The 15003-nt window shown below is 37.7% G+C and overlaps 1 protein-coding gene across 3 annotated transcripts in view; it reads right to left on the reverse strand.

Moving 5' to 3' along the window:
• Window positions 1-15003, reverse strand: part of SMOC2 (SPARC related modular calcium binding 2) — a 148380-nt gene that overhangs the window by 69544 nt on the left and 63833 nt on the right. For 2 of the 3 annotated variants that reach the window (XM_063329116.1, XM_063329115.1), the window contains exons 5-7: window positions 9394-9441; window positions 5216-5299; window positions 4340-4414 (exon numbers count right to left, since the gene is read on the reverse strand). In XM_063329116.1, coding sequence (XP_063185186.1) covers window positions 4340-4414; window positions 5216-5299; window positions 9394-9441 — 207 coding nt within the window. The remainder of the gene's footprint in view (window positions 1-4339; window positions 4415-5215; window positions 5300-9393; window positions 9442-15003) is intronic. The other variant, XM_063329117.1, reaches the window with a different exon arrangement.

Consider the following 15003-nt stretch of genomic DNA (forward strand, 5'->3'; position numbering starts at 1 on the left):
AATCTTTAAGGTAACAGAATACAAATGTATTAATAATAAGAGAATAGAACTGAATAGTAAATATGTGAAATTGTACTGTGTCTTAGCCATTATTTAACCTGGCTCTTTTAACTTGAATTATATTATCACCAGAATCTCTAAAGACCTTAAGCACATATGGAGTATATTCCAGAATATGGATGACTTTTTGCATCCTGCTTTTGCAAAATTAATGGAATTTTATACTTAGTATTAATTATTCTAATTTGTGTGGTGTACAGATTGTACTTAGAAATTACTCAGTACTTTAAGAAATTTTTTGAACATTAACAACATTATCAGTTAAATTCACCCTATTTATTTTTCATGGAAGCGCTCCCACAACAAACTATTAGAAAAATTTGGCTCTTAAATTCAAGCTAACAAAATGAATCCTAAGCTTCATTGGCCATTGTGAAAAGGATTAAACTACCCATCCTTTGCCTATACTCAAACTCAAAAAAGGGCATACACCCTCTGAAAAATGTCACACTTGGTTCCCAAGAATCCCACAGCGATATAAACTGCTGGTAGAGCAGATGTGCTAAGGAGAATCTAAGACATCTACAGTCCAACCTGAGCTCTTCCCAGGGAATGGTATTTTCCCTGTTAGGTGATGGGAAAGTATCTGCACAGTCATGTAGTGTTCTCCACCCACAACAAGGCTGCACCTAGCCCTGAAGCTACAGTAACTGGCAGCTACTGCGGACATAGTCCAAAATACCAGTTTCTTCAAGGCAAAAAATCTTCTGTCCTCTGGTCTTTACAAAATACCAAAGCTCTAAAAAAAATACTACCTGGATTTTCAACGGACACTGGGCTGGGATAAAGTTCATCTAAAACATATACCTTCATATAGGCTAGAGATCTAAACTAGTCACCTACTCAGTGAGGTCCAGACAGCTGGCCAAGTCCAGGTGTTGACTTTACGATGAGGTGGGGCTGCTCTCTAAGCTCTACTGACCGCACTGACCGCATCTCCATAACCTACACCAGGAGTTCAGACGCTGAGTTCACATACAGACAGCAGTGTCTAGGCTGCTACGTTTTGATGTCTTAATCAGAACCCATATAGTCCTGTGTTCAGCGTTTTCAATGCATTTCTGTTTATTTTTGGTAGCTGCTGCTATAATTCTTATTTTTGTCAATCTAATGTGGCAAACACACAATATTTTCTGTGAAATGGAGGAAGAAAGGAGGTGTGCAGGGATTAAAAGAAATCCAGACGAAACAAAAAATTTGCAAAATACCCGCAAAGGCATCAAGGCATATGTATAAAACATAATCTCAGCAAACACTATGGTGTTTTAGCAACCAGATGCATACTTTTTTCCTAATTCTGGAATGAAAAAATCTTTTAAAAAATTTTGAAAATCTTCGGCATACAAAAAGAGCTAAAATGGAGATATTTCTACCAGCACTCTAAACAGAGCTATTGTTACATGAACTGCTGTTGATGGGGTATTTGACAGCAGTAACATTTTGTCAACAAAAGTTAATAAGTTAAATATCATGCTACAAATCCCTTCAGTGAGCGGCAAAAGCCTATTTCTCTGAAGCAACAAAAAGAATATGCACTAGAAGTCATTATAGAGCATGGATATACAACACATCAATTTCATACCCTGCATTTGTAAGTCTCCCAAATGCCATTACTCTGTGCTAAATTAATTTAGGTTGATTTAATCAAATGAAAGCGCTGGATAACTAATATAAGCTAAAATTTCCTGAGTTATTATCTTCTATCTTCCAAAACCTAAAAGCTTATGCTGATTTTACCAGCAAATTGTAACTGGCAGATCATATGCAGAGTAGCAAAAGCAAACCACTTCAGGATGAATGCAATAAATTTCATGTATCATGCATTCATTTGCGATCCTTAACTCACAAAAACATTCTCCTAGGGGGATTGATTTCTCAGGTCAAGACAAGTCTCCTTATGACCACGGCATATTAGGACATATATTCAGGTAAAAACTAGAAAAAATAAAAGCAATACAGACAGCCTGAAATTTTTATCATTATTATTTTTCTTTAGTTATTTTCTACAGGCAGGGCTAGGTCAAAGTATTATTTGCACCTGAAGAATTTCTTTGAAACCACTTGTGTTGTTATAGAACAACAAAGAAAAATTTAGCCCATTATCAGTAAGTTTGGTTTCATCATTTGTTTTATAAACACAGTTCATATGCAGACATAAATTCTCCTTATTTTACTCAGACAAATACATTTCAATAAACTTTCTGGTGTCTGTATGACCCAATCTGAATCAGAGTTTGCCATGCAAACTGAGTAAAGAAGATATCTGTATTTATCCCTTATATTGAAGCCTGGCTGTCCAAAGGTGGCTAGTTTACAAACCAGTGGATTCATTCACGAGGTCCTTCCTATTCCATACACGTAGCAGCCCAGAGTTCATTCTCTGTGGATGTTCCCAAAAGCCTTGGCACCACTCTGAGAGGTAATAAGGGGAAAACATAACCTATTTTTTTCAAAACCTTAAAAGACCTGTTTACTGAGTATCAGTGAGGCTCAGCCATCAAAACAACTTGTAAATATACAGTCACTCACACACATTATATTTTTGGAGTCTGGGAGACAGATTCTGCCTAGCACAACTGGTGAAGACACTGTTTTTAGCACCTAGTTTCAACTTGATTATGTCATATTACATACACAAGGAAAGTTAGAGCAGAGAGATTATCGGTCCTTTATGACACATCAGATATGCCTACAAATCAAAGCAAAGTTGGCTACTTAGCGTCTGCTAGTCTGGTTATGGCATCACAGACTGTAGCATGTGGTAGCCCTCCAGAGATCCCCTGTACATAGTACAGTTGTGAGCAAGCCCTGTTGTTGCCGAATCCAACACAACCATGCTTTTGATGCTAACATACCACGGGCTAGCAACCACAATACAGGCAGACTACGCTTCTGGTTTTCCTTTGTTTGTAAATAAGTCTTTAGATGGGCAGGAAGTTACAAATTCCCAGTAAAAAACCCACCTTTTCTTTGGTAGTTTTCTAATTTTTTGTGTGTGCGTGTTGAAGCTTTGGCTTCCAGCAGCTGCACTGCAAACTCAAGAATTCTTGCTTTAGATCTAGTCTCTAGCACCATAAAAATTAAATAAACACTCCTAAAAGTGACAAATCTCTATACACGTATTTTACAGGACAGAAATCCCAAAGGAATTCTGTTCTTGCTAACACTGACTAAACAAATGACAGAATAAATCTCCAGCACAGAAAGTGCTCTTGTCTATGCTCTGTTTAAGGTCCTTTCCTTAAGTGCCTACTGGAGCATGAAGGAGAGGAAAACATATTAATAATTATTGCTTTGATGTTAAAAATAGTTTATATAAAGTAATCTGTAAGCCTTTTAGTAAGGATATCTCTCTTTTTCTTATGATGAGTGCTTGTCTTTTTAAATCCTTTTGGGCCTCAATTCAGCAAAATACTTAATGTAAAGCACAACCTCAATTTCCACTGGATCTGAACTGTGCTTTTGGGTGATTTACTGAGTCATAGCCTGTATCATTAATGTTTCCTTTCAAATTAAACATTTTTCCAGAGAAAAAGAAACCAGGAAACTCAAGAAGATTGTCTAAAGTTTATTCCACTGGAAGGAAGGAACTCTGAGAAAGGCATCAAAACTTATAGTCACCAAAGCACTGAATGTATCTGAATATTCTAGAGGCTTCAGTCTCCGTACATTCACCTGACTTTCCTAGTCCAGGCTTACAAAACTCAATTCTGAAGACTGGTGAAAAAAAGTTAAGCCAAAATGCAGCCGTTATAAAAAAAGCAACATAATTAATTCACACTAAACTGGTGATCAGTCTGTAAATAGCAGATGAAGTCTCTGATGGGAGTTTGCTTCTTTTCAGCTTTGCCTCCTAAGATTTACTAGCAAACACATGTAACCCATACTGTCATTTTCCAAGCACCTTCTTCCTACACATCACCCCCCCAAAAAAGAAAAAATAAGTAGATAACAAAGAGGCAGGGAATTAAAGAGGATGCAAAAAATAAACGTCAGATCCACTCACAGATACAAACAGATGTGAGCCAGAGACTTCAGTGGAGTAATGTCAATTTACACCTTGTAAAGCCTGGCCAAAAATATTTCCATATAAAAGGAATGTATGACTCATGAATCTACAAAATCACCACTACGCAAATCATTAAGTCGCTATGGTATGATGAGAGTGGAAGCATAACGGTTATTAAAATGGCTTTCACCTAAATGGCTTCAGCTTTAACAAGGCTTAATGCATGTCTTCACAGGAGTTTTGCAAAGTACGGACAACACAAGTTCTTACCTGAACTTTTATTGGTTTTGTTTTGTCTACTCTTTACTTGCTCAGTCCATAATGTAGGATAACGAGAAGCTATATCTAGAAAAAAACCAACAGAACAAAGTTTGTAAATGTTACAATTTTTTTAAAAGTTACTAGCGGCTGAATAGTAAGTGGCTAGATTTAAAGATAAATGGATCTAAAGAAGAAAAGGGCACACTGGTTTCTATTAGGACAGCTAAAATCTTTAGCAGAGGCATGAATAGTTCCTTCCTTATCCCATTCATACAAAAGGTTGAAATAAATACTTGTAGACTAAAATTATGTTTAATTGGAATAACAATCTCCCAGTGTGGATCCAAAGTATGTAATAATTTCAGATCAGATTCTGTGAGATTTGCAGTGAGCGGTAAGGCAGCCACAATACCAGACTATCATTGCATGTGGGCCTTGAGCCTTCCATTTACAGAGCACTAAATTTCCCCAGAGGCAAATAAGCCTGACAAAACATCTACCTTAACATTACTAGGCAATATGCTGAGGACAGAATTTACCCTTTAGCTTCCTTATTTGGCCATAAAGTTTTAATCTGCACTCTGGCTCAAGTTTAAAACCCATCTCTGCCCTGACTAGTGACAATAAAAATTGCTAATGTCAGACTTCATACCTACAGCCTCACCTCAAAACTATCACACAAAATTAATCGCTTGTAAGTGACGTGTTTGCTCGCAAGTATTGTGTTTGCTATCTTTATCTGGAAAAAGGTACAGATGCTTTCAATTTCTTGCAGTTTCTTGCAACTGCTCCAGCAGTTACCCTAACTCTAAGGTAGCATTTGACACTGCAGTAGTCGGTCCATACTGTTCAATACCACACTGTGAAATTCCTGCTTATGCTCACCTTCTTCATCACCTTGAGGCTGAGTCTCCAGCGCGGGAGCTGAGGCATCATCTGAATTCAGAATGGAAAAGATTTGCAAGGAGACTACAATTATGAGAGTAAGCTAAATAAGTGTACATACGTGATTGATACTAATGATTTGCACATAGCCCCGGCCGGTAAACAAACAGTAATTTAAACATTATTTATGTTTACTACACAGCATAGATATATTACATCCACAGGCTATGGATTATAAATGGATGGCTTATGAGGTTGCGGCTGATGAAATGATTGCAGGGTCTCTGATGAGGCATGAAGTGATCAAGTCACTCCCTGGAAAGTAATTCTTCATTTTGAATGCTGCTCATTGATACCTATAGATTATAACTGATCAAATCAGCATTTTGAAAGAATTAATTAGATAAAGGTTTAGAAGGGGTAAGACCTGTGAAAGCAAATGCAGTCAGGGGCAAATGAGCGGCTGCAGACCTGTTGACACCTTAAAATGAAAGGAAAGTTTGTTTTGGCACAGCAGAATCTGTTTAACAGTCAAGCTGATTTTATAAGTAAGATTCACGGATTAAAGAACAAGAATTCTTATCCTCTGGTCAGCCATCTCTATCCATCCACTACCAAACATTACTGCAAGAAAAGAAGGAGGAAAATTTACAGGAATGATAAAAGGATGTGGGTAATTTTAGGGTCAGTAAAACACAGCAGAAGTAACGCTGGAAAAGAAAAAATCAATATGAAAAATTATTTGTTAGCATTCTGTGAGAAAAAGCAGTACCCAAAGGCCTATCTTTACCTTATTATGTTTTCATTATTTAAAATTATTTCAGGTATTTGGTAAACATGACTTAGTGGGCCTTGATAGTACATCTTTTCCAGTTATCACTGTTTCCTGTAGCATGGAGCTAATTCCAAGATCAAGATGTCCCGCAGTAAACAGCATCTTCCATACAAGGGGTTTATTAGCACTTGTATCAGTTTCTCAACTGGATCTCAGACCAACACAGTTTCTAGGTTCTTTCCCTGGCATTTTCATAGCAGCCAGAAACAAAGGTAACTGAGATCCTTCCTCTGCCTTGTATCTCTAACCAGGGCAACACTGAGCGGTAGCTTTAAGGCTAACACACTACATGTCTCCATTTCTCCTTGCTACTGCAATCCAGAACCGCTGCCTCCTGTTCTCTTTGGTGTCACCATCACAGGGTTTTTTTGTAAATCTGTATTGTCTTTGTGCAAATCATGCAGAGGATTTGGAGGCACTCCGACCTTTCCCTCTGGAGGCCACAGCCTAGTTACAGAAAATACAGATACCAAGTAAATACTGATAGCAGGTAAAACCAAATCAGCAGCCATGGAACACTAACCTCTGTGCTTTTCACAAAACCAAAGCAGCAACAGAAACTTATTTTCTCTGCAAAATGTTTTAAATGTTTTAACCAAAGAATAAGAGAGACTTCTTTTAAGGATGCTCATTCTTCATGTCCATGCAATGACAGGATACTTTGCTCCAATGCCATAACGGACTGTCACTTCTCATTAGTTTTGCTGGCATTTTTGTGGTGTCCTCTGGGTGGTGGAATAGGACCATTGATTAATTTCAGAGAGGCCATCAAGCATCCTAGTGTACTAAGAATCAAGGCACACATTTAGATCATCGATCAGTATATGATTCAGAAAACACAGAATTTCAGAGGGTAGCTTATGGTAGGTAAATATTATCAAGAGTCCAGCCAGAAACTTGATTTTGGGTTTAAGTGACATTTTTCTAATCATCTTTTGGTACACAATTTCAGTTTGTGACACATTTGATCTTATGTATTACCTGAAATCCAGATATAATGCTGCAACTTTATCAATTATCAGCCCAAACAAAATTAGCCTCTTGAAATTTGTTCAAGCAGCATTTTGAACAGTTTATCAATTTTTATTTATTTAAAAAAAAAAACAACAAACTCAGTGTTTAATGGTTGAGTCATAAAACAGGTTAATTGCACAGGTCTTCCTGTCTGGCACATGCATACCAGTCCATATGTGTATATATTTAAACAGAAACCATTCTGTTTGCTGTCAGAGATCAGTTACCAAAAACATATTCCCGCAGTCAGCTAAGAATCAGAAAAAAAGGATGCGATCCCATCTGTGACATGTGCTTTTCAGATAGTCTGAATATTTTCCTTAGACAGAGGAGGCAACTGTGGGACCAGGGGATATAGGTTAGGAATTTTCTTTTAAGCTTTATTTCTGTTTGGTTTAATGTGCAAATTTGCAAACATTCAAACAGAGCTCCCGACCTCCAAAATCTGCATCTGGAAATCTTATTTCAGTATTGGAATACCCAGAAAAAGAGAGATGCACAACGGCAACAGATATGGCCCGCCAGGTCATCTTCTCCTGTGAGTAGTCTCTGTGGGACATCTTAGAAGAAGAGACTGTATAGACTAAGTCTATGCTGTCTCTTGAGTAGAGTCCTCAAGACCACACTTGAAGGTCTGGAGCACGTCCTCTGCAGCAGTGAGAAGGTTGTGAACCTGCCTAAGCTTGCTGGCTTACAACACAGGCAGGTACCCCCATCCAGGCACCCCTGGTTAGTCCACAGGAACATGCAGAGGAAAGACGATCTAGGAGTGTTATGGTTATTTCGAAAACTACTGTCATGACCTTTCAAGCCGAGCTACAAAATACTTTTTACTACACTGACTGTGAAGCAGAAGCACAGCTCTTTAACTCAGACAGCTGATGTTGTTCACTACTCTGTAATGGTCACTAAAGAGGTTGTGATGTCTCTGACAACATGACTTTATTTAAAGCATAAGGCAGTGACTGGCTGGAAGAAGTCAGAAGAACCAGAAAGGAAGTCAGCAGCATCAGAGGAGAGCCAGAGACCACGTGGGAACCAGGTCAGCAGCCCCTCGTGTTGCAGGCTTGTGCTAGAGAATAAAAACAGGGCATGAGTAAAATGCAACCATGTCGCTTTAGACATATATATGTGATACAAAGGAAGACTTGATAACTTGTGTTCCTTGTTCTAGGATTGTTCATTCAGGGTTCAGCAGCTCAGCCGCCACAGTCACAAACATTCCAGATATATAGAGGATAGTTCATTCAGTTCAAAGCTGAAAATTAAAGTCCTGACCTAAAACAAATGGGTAACTTAAGGTTAGTGGAACCCACAATTTGTCTGGAAATACATGAAGTAACAATTTTCCAGTACTTCGTAATTATTAGCCTTTAAAGAAGTACTGATTTTCTTAACCTAACAGTGCAATAGTTTATTTAAAAGTTGGGTATATTACAACGCTGCAAAAGTTCCTGTAAGAAAAAAATTTTGATTATATTTACAGTGTACCAAACAGACAGTCATTAACATTAGCAAGAATATGAGTAACTTCTTTAAAATTAATTTATGCCACTGTAACTGGCAGCAACTTTTAGTATGCTATTTTCAGCTGAATTTAAAATTCTTTTAAGTGTTTGGAGAGTGTAAACTTTCATTTTGTTTAAAGCATAGACATCTCCCTCATTTAAATCTACCAGCTATGTTGGAGTCACATCAAATTTTGTCCTGCCAACAAGGTATACACGATGATCTATCTCTAACAACAACAGTCATCTGGCCATGAATGTAAGCCATCAGATGAATCAATCGCAACATAAAGAGAAGTGCTGGGTCCAAGACGACTCAAGCACTGATTGTTATGTAAATAAAGCGAGGACTCCAGTTCCCGAGATTTTGGGACTGCAGAATGCTGTCTTTATCAAACAGACAGAATAATCTGTCCTCCAGGGCAAGCAAACAGTATGGGAAAATATTTCAGAGTATAGCTATGGGAAGAAAAGCTATTTTCCAAGCAGCACAGAATAGCAAAGTCTGTAGAGCTGAGACCAGAAACATATAATGTCTATGCAAATACAGATATCTATATATTCATAGTTTACTAAACTTATGAAGGTTTAGTAATGAATTTATGAAGTTCATATTCATAAGTTTACTAAATATCTACAATGCAGACATAAAATGAATAGCATGTATGCATGTATAAATACTACGTATGCATGTATAAATACTGCATATGCAGCTATAATACATGATGAATATATATTGATAATTTAAACCTTTGGAAAATCACAGTGGGCTAGCCCATAGCTATTTTAGTTTCTATTTAAGGGCCAACTAAGATATTTACCTGTTTTTCCTGCACCTTCTCGTTGTGGCAGCTTCTCACTCACTGAACCTGCAATTGGAAAAGGAATTAACCAGAAAAATACTACTTTCACTTATGTTTATATGTTTGCTGAGAAACGCAGTCCAGCTTTAATGATTCATTTTTCTTTATTACAGCAATGAATATCAGCGAATTCTTCCCTTGCAAACCAAAGGTTTTAGCTTTGCCTGACTTCTGCGTTTGTGTACCACCAATTTACTGTCAGCTGCTACTTCTTGGCCACTGCAGGACCTGAGAAAGAGATAACATCGAACACTACATAGACACAAGTGCAAGAACATGCTCATGTGCTGCAGAGACAACGTCTCCCTTCCCCACCAACCCAGCGAGGACAGGTCCTGCAGTAAGATGCGTCGCCCCAGCGCTACTCCCTTGTGACTCCTTGTGCAGGGCAGACCCTTCCCACGCACCTCAGCTGCTCTGCGGGGCTTCTCCAGCCCCCAGCCCAGTCCTGGCTCAGATTAAAAACTGCCCCTTTCTGCCTTAAATACCTCATAAAAGGCCCCCCCAAAACCCTATGCTGGTGCGGAAAAGTGTGCGTGCCGGGGGGAGGCAGGGACAGTGCTTATTCTGTCCAGCCTCAGCTGGTTGAAGATGTCCTCAGAGCTGTGGCCCTTAGGAAAGGAGACAGCAGTGGTGGGAAAGGAGTTAGGAAGCTGGCAGGAGACATGTTTTAAGAGTTTAGTCTGCCAGTCTGCACTCCAACCCAGCATCCAGCCTTGAATCCAAAACATCAAGAAATTGAGAATCTACTGGTTTTCTTAGTAGTTTTTACAAGAGTTACTTGTCCTTAGGGTTTAAAGTAGAAATATTTCCTCGTTTCTCACTTAGGTCTCATTATTACAACCATTTGTATGATTCTAACTCCTAGCCGCTTCTTATCAACATATTAAAAAACATCTTTAAAAGTGGTATTTTTCTCTCTGAAAAGAAAATTAAAAATCATAATGTCTGTCAATTCTTACCACATCATCTCTTCTTACAATACACCTGTATTTATGAAAAACAAAAACAAAAACCTCACATGCTCAAAAGTGTACGAAATAATTTGGGCCCAAATTTTCTTAATTTATTTCCCTCTGGAATAACAAAATTCACCGAGTTTAAAACAAACAAACAAAAAACCCCAAACCTTGCAGCAAAATAAATCTGTTCTAAAAGGGCAATTTAAATACGAGAACCCACTAAATCACAGGCCTTGTTTACCACGCTGAACTGGTGGTTACTTCAGCATGAAGTTCAGACACAAGAGTCTGTCAGAGGGAAGACTAACATCACAAATCTGGCATGCTGATTTTAAAGCCTCCATAAAAGAATACATGACAACGTAGCCAAGCTGGTATTACCTTCTGAAGGATTCCACTTTTAATACAGCTTTTACATATCCATATCAAAAATATTCTAGTTTAGACTTGTTTCCTTTTTTGATGGTAGTGTACTCTTATTGTAACATGTTTGAATGACTAGTAATTCAATACACTTAGTTATGTATCAGTGTTAATTCAGACGGGAAAACTAAAGCCATTACCATTGTAGGAATTATATCCGAGGGTGACTGGAATGGCTTGCTCTAAATAGACTGCAATCCTAATCCGTGCTGTTCACTCTGAAAAGCAGGCAGATTCTTGCATTCATGCTAGCTGAAGCCAGAAGTTCTGAGCTTTTGGGTGCTTGGCTTAAATTTGATAAGAGGCCCAGCTTGAAGTCAAATGAGATGTTCCAGTTTTAGGAAGTACTGCATAGAAAATTACAGGTTTTTCTAATCACAGTAAATACCAGGGATCCGATCTTTCCTCAAATTTCATCCAGTTGCAATTAACAATGTAGTTTACCAATTTAATTTTGTTGCACAGGAGCATAATTATAATTCTCTTGAAAATACAGAGACTTTAGGTCTGGTTCATCAACACTAAAGAATTTGACACGGATTTGTAAGTACAGATGAGGTCTCAGCATGGGGAATGTTTGTAACAAATCCCCACTGATAGCCCCTTTGCACTAAAAAGAGTGATAAATAAAGCCTCAGTTTGACGCCAGTGTTGTCTCTCTATGTACGCTCAAAAACATTATTATAAATTGAACTTAAAATTCAGTTTATACCTCAGTAATTTAACTCATTGGTGAAATTTATATAATACTCCATATCTCAAACCAAAAGCAGAAAAATCTTTCCAGATTTCATTACCACCAAGATGTCTTCAGATTACTCCATCTGTATATTAAATGGTGAGAAATAATGACTATATGATATTCATGTACAGTCAGGGAGAAATGAAAATTCTTTTTATATGCTTTGCTTTTTTTTTAATCTTAAATTTTGATGGAAAATTGATAAATGGATTAAAAGAGTGGCATTGGCAAAGGCTAACTTTAACATAGTGGAACTAATTTCACTATGAAATTAGATGAATGCTAGGAAAACTGGGTTCACTGGGCCAACATTATTTAATAGTCTTAGGAAGCTAACAAAAATATTCACAAGATTTTCTACAAAGGGAAATCTGTGCCCTTCATGTAGTTTCACCTGGAAGTTTCAATTCATGCAGCAGAAACTTTGTTCTCTTCAAGTTGGAGGTGAGAAGGGTTTATTGAGCTTGTATCAGTTTTTTCTACCATTTCCTGAATCTATTTGAGCTAGGAGTACTTCTAGCTTAAATTGTAATAGGAAGTTGCATTTACAAGTTTCTAGGAAATTGTATCTTCAATACTTACAAGGAATGCTCATGTTTTCAGCAAGACAAGAAAAAAAAATAGCAACCTATTAATTATCTAAAAGTTAGGCAAAACAATCAGCTTCCAAATTTTCAATGCACTGTAAACGATCAAATCACCATGTAAATATCTTTATGGAAGGGGAGATGGCAAGAAGGGATGTTTGTTAGATTCAGCAACATTATTTTAACAAGAATAATTTAGTACCATTGTAGCTTGTATATTTGCTTTGCCATGTATCCATTTATGATTCCAATGATTAAAAAAAAATGCAGAAATATTAATGTCTTAGTTTATTGGAAACCCACAATTCCGCCCAGTTTCAGTTTAAAAGTTTCTGAGACAAAATAAATCTTCCAGGGAATGTGATGTGAGTTTTGCAGTTTGTGATTTCAGCATATCCATTTTCTACAGTACTGATCATACGTGACTGGGTTTTAAAAGTGAAGGTGAAAGTCTATTATTATCCAGTTTATATAATGATTTCTGATCTCCAGCTAAAAAATATTTGATATGTAATCATTGAATGGAGATATCAAGAAACAGGACAATAAATTTCCCTTGCTGTTCTATATTTCACACATGCATGTGTCCGACTGTATTTATAGAGAAAGTACTACGTATTGGGACAGAAGGACTAGATAATTCAAGGATGGATATTTTTCCCAGGTAACAAGAGCAGTATAACGTAAACTAAAAAAGTTAATTGCTTTCACAAATATATTAATTTTCATCATATTATCTGATGATAATACTATACCGACAGGAAGAGTTCTGATTTTTTAATGGTACTTATATTTGCCCTTAAAAGGTGATGATGCCATCTTAATTGTAAGGTAGCAAAACTACTTCACAGAATAATAAAACACGTGTCTATACCTCTGCAATCTCACTGGCAGAAGCCTGGAAGAGGTAATACGGCATAAAAATCCTACAATAGGTGAACATTGTATTTTCCAATGATAATTTAACACCTGCTTCTCAGTTTCTGCCCCATTTCCCAGGACTCTCTGCCTGTGGAATTTCTGCAGCTCCCTGCAGTGCTGATAACAGAGACGGGGAATTGTAAAAACATCTTTTTTATGTCTGGTGTTCTTTAGTGAAAATATTGGGGGACATTCATCATTTTTAAGGAGCTTTCTTTTTAATGCTGTCATGGGAATGTGTTTGATTTACTCTCCTTCTCACCACTGCTCCTGAACCAGTGGAGATTACTTCCATGGAGTGCAATGGCACTCAGATTTATCATGTGTGTTTTAGCAGTTTCAAGTGTTGGTGTGGGAATAACTGGAAAGGATGGAAGAAGAGCCTCTTTCAGGTAAAGACGTAGTAATTAAAGCGAAGGTTTTACATAAATCAGTTGGAGAGTCCGACATTTTTTAATGTTTCTTATAACCTTCACCCTTGCACACCTTGTGTTCCTAGCAAAAAAGACAGCTTCAATAGGAGCAACCAGAACAACACAATGAGCGAAAAATGGCTCATACAGCTATTGTAGATACATAAAAAATATATACGATGCTTTTCTGTCACAGGACCTGAGACAGCTTTAGGAAGCATCACGTTATGCAACTAACCAATATCAACAGTTAGATAAACTTAGAGGTTGAGTGTCTCACCTATCCGATATCACACAATAAATGTGAAGCACGGATAGAGAATGGAATCAGGGAACCAAGCTCCTAACCGCCCATCCTAAATTCTTCTCCATATTTGCCCTATTAAAATCCAAGTTATTCCAGGCTGCCATGCTCTTCTTTCCTATTTCTGGATATTCACCAAAGTCAAAGGTGGTTCTACTGGGAGAAAACGAAAGGCAAGAAATTATCCCATAATTTAGGAACAGCACAGTTGATTACACATGTATTCAAAGCTCATCTGAAGTTACTGACGAACTAACCTAGAATTGAAAAGAAACACTGAACATTTTCATTAAAAGAGAATTTTTCACACATTCCACGGTATCACATTTCCTATGAGAAAATCATTACAAAAACATGTTCACAACTGACTCTACCTGCTGTCTTGATTGTCTGTGCATGTTCTGCTCTAAAGGGAAAAGGTGGCAAAAGTGATCCTGGGAGAAAAAAGTCTGGCACACGCAAACTGAGAAATCTGCATAAACGTCTTTGAAATGGCTATAGCATCTTGCCTGCAGAATACACAGAAGCAAGTGAAAATACATAAGCATGCTGATGTCAGGATGCCACCGCTACAGGAGATCCGCCTGCAGCATCAAAAGTAGCCAGGCAATGCCTGCAGTGAGGCTACCAAACACACCATGTATTAGACCGACTAGGCACTCTAGTGTTGGAAAAAATGGCATCCCTGAAATACTAGTTAGGACAGGAGTACATCTACTTAAATTCAGTATACCCACTAATATTTTGATTGTAATTCCTGTGCATAGTGGTACTAAATAAAAAGTATAACAGAGAATCAATGGTGATCTGGAAAACATCAACGGTTGTTCTGGGGAAAAAAAAAACCCTGTTATCCTAAACAGATGGCAATTTTGAACATATACCGGGAAATGGGAGAGGGGTGCAGTTGGGCTTCGGCTTTCATTCTGCAATATAAGAGCAAAGTTTCGCCTTATTATACCACATAACTTTCTGAGAAAATCTATAGCTGCCTTCTCTGCTGAACGAGAAGGTTTCTCCAGACCTCTTAAGACTGAGCCTTTAGCCACTACTACCGCAAAATCCCCTGGCACTGCAAATCTATTTCCAAACTCTGCTGTAGCTGGATTTCTTTCCTGAGGGACAAAGGAGAAGAGGTGAGCAGTAAAACATGAGAGCACTGATACACAAGCAGGGGAGGAAATGTGCAGAGATAATCCCAAAGGGTCTCATAACA

This window comes from Chroicocephalus ridibundus, chromosome 3 (assembly GCF_963924245.1).
Source record: "Chroicocephalus ridibundus chromosome 3, bChrRid1.1, whole genome shotgun sequence".
Taxonomy (NCBI): Eukaryota; Metazoa; Chordata; class Aves; order Charadriiformes; family Laridae; genus Chroicocephalus; species Chroicocephalus ridibundus.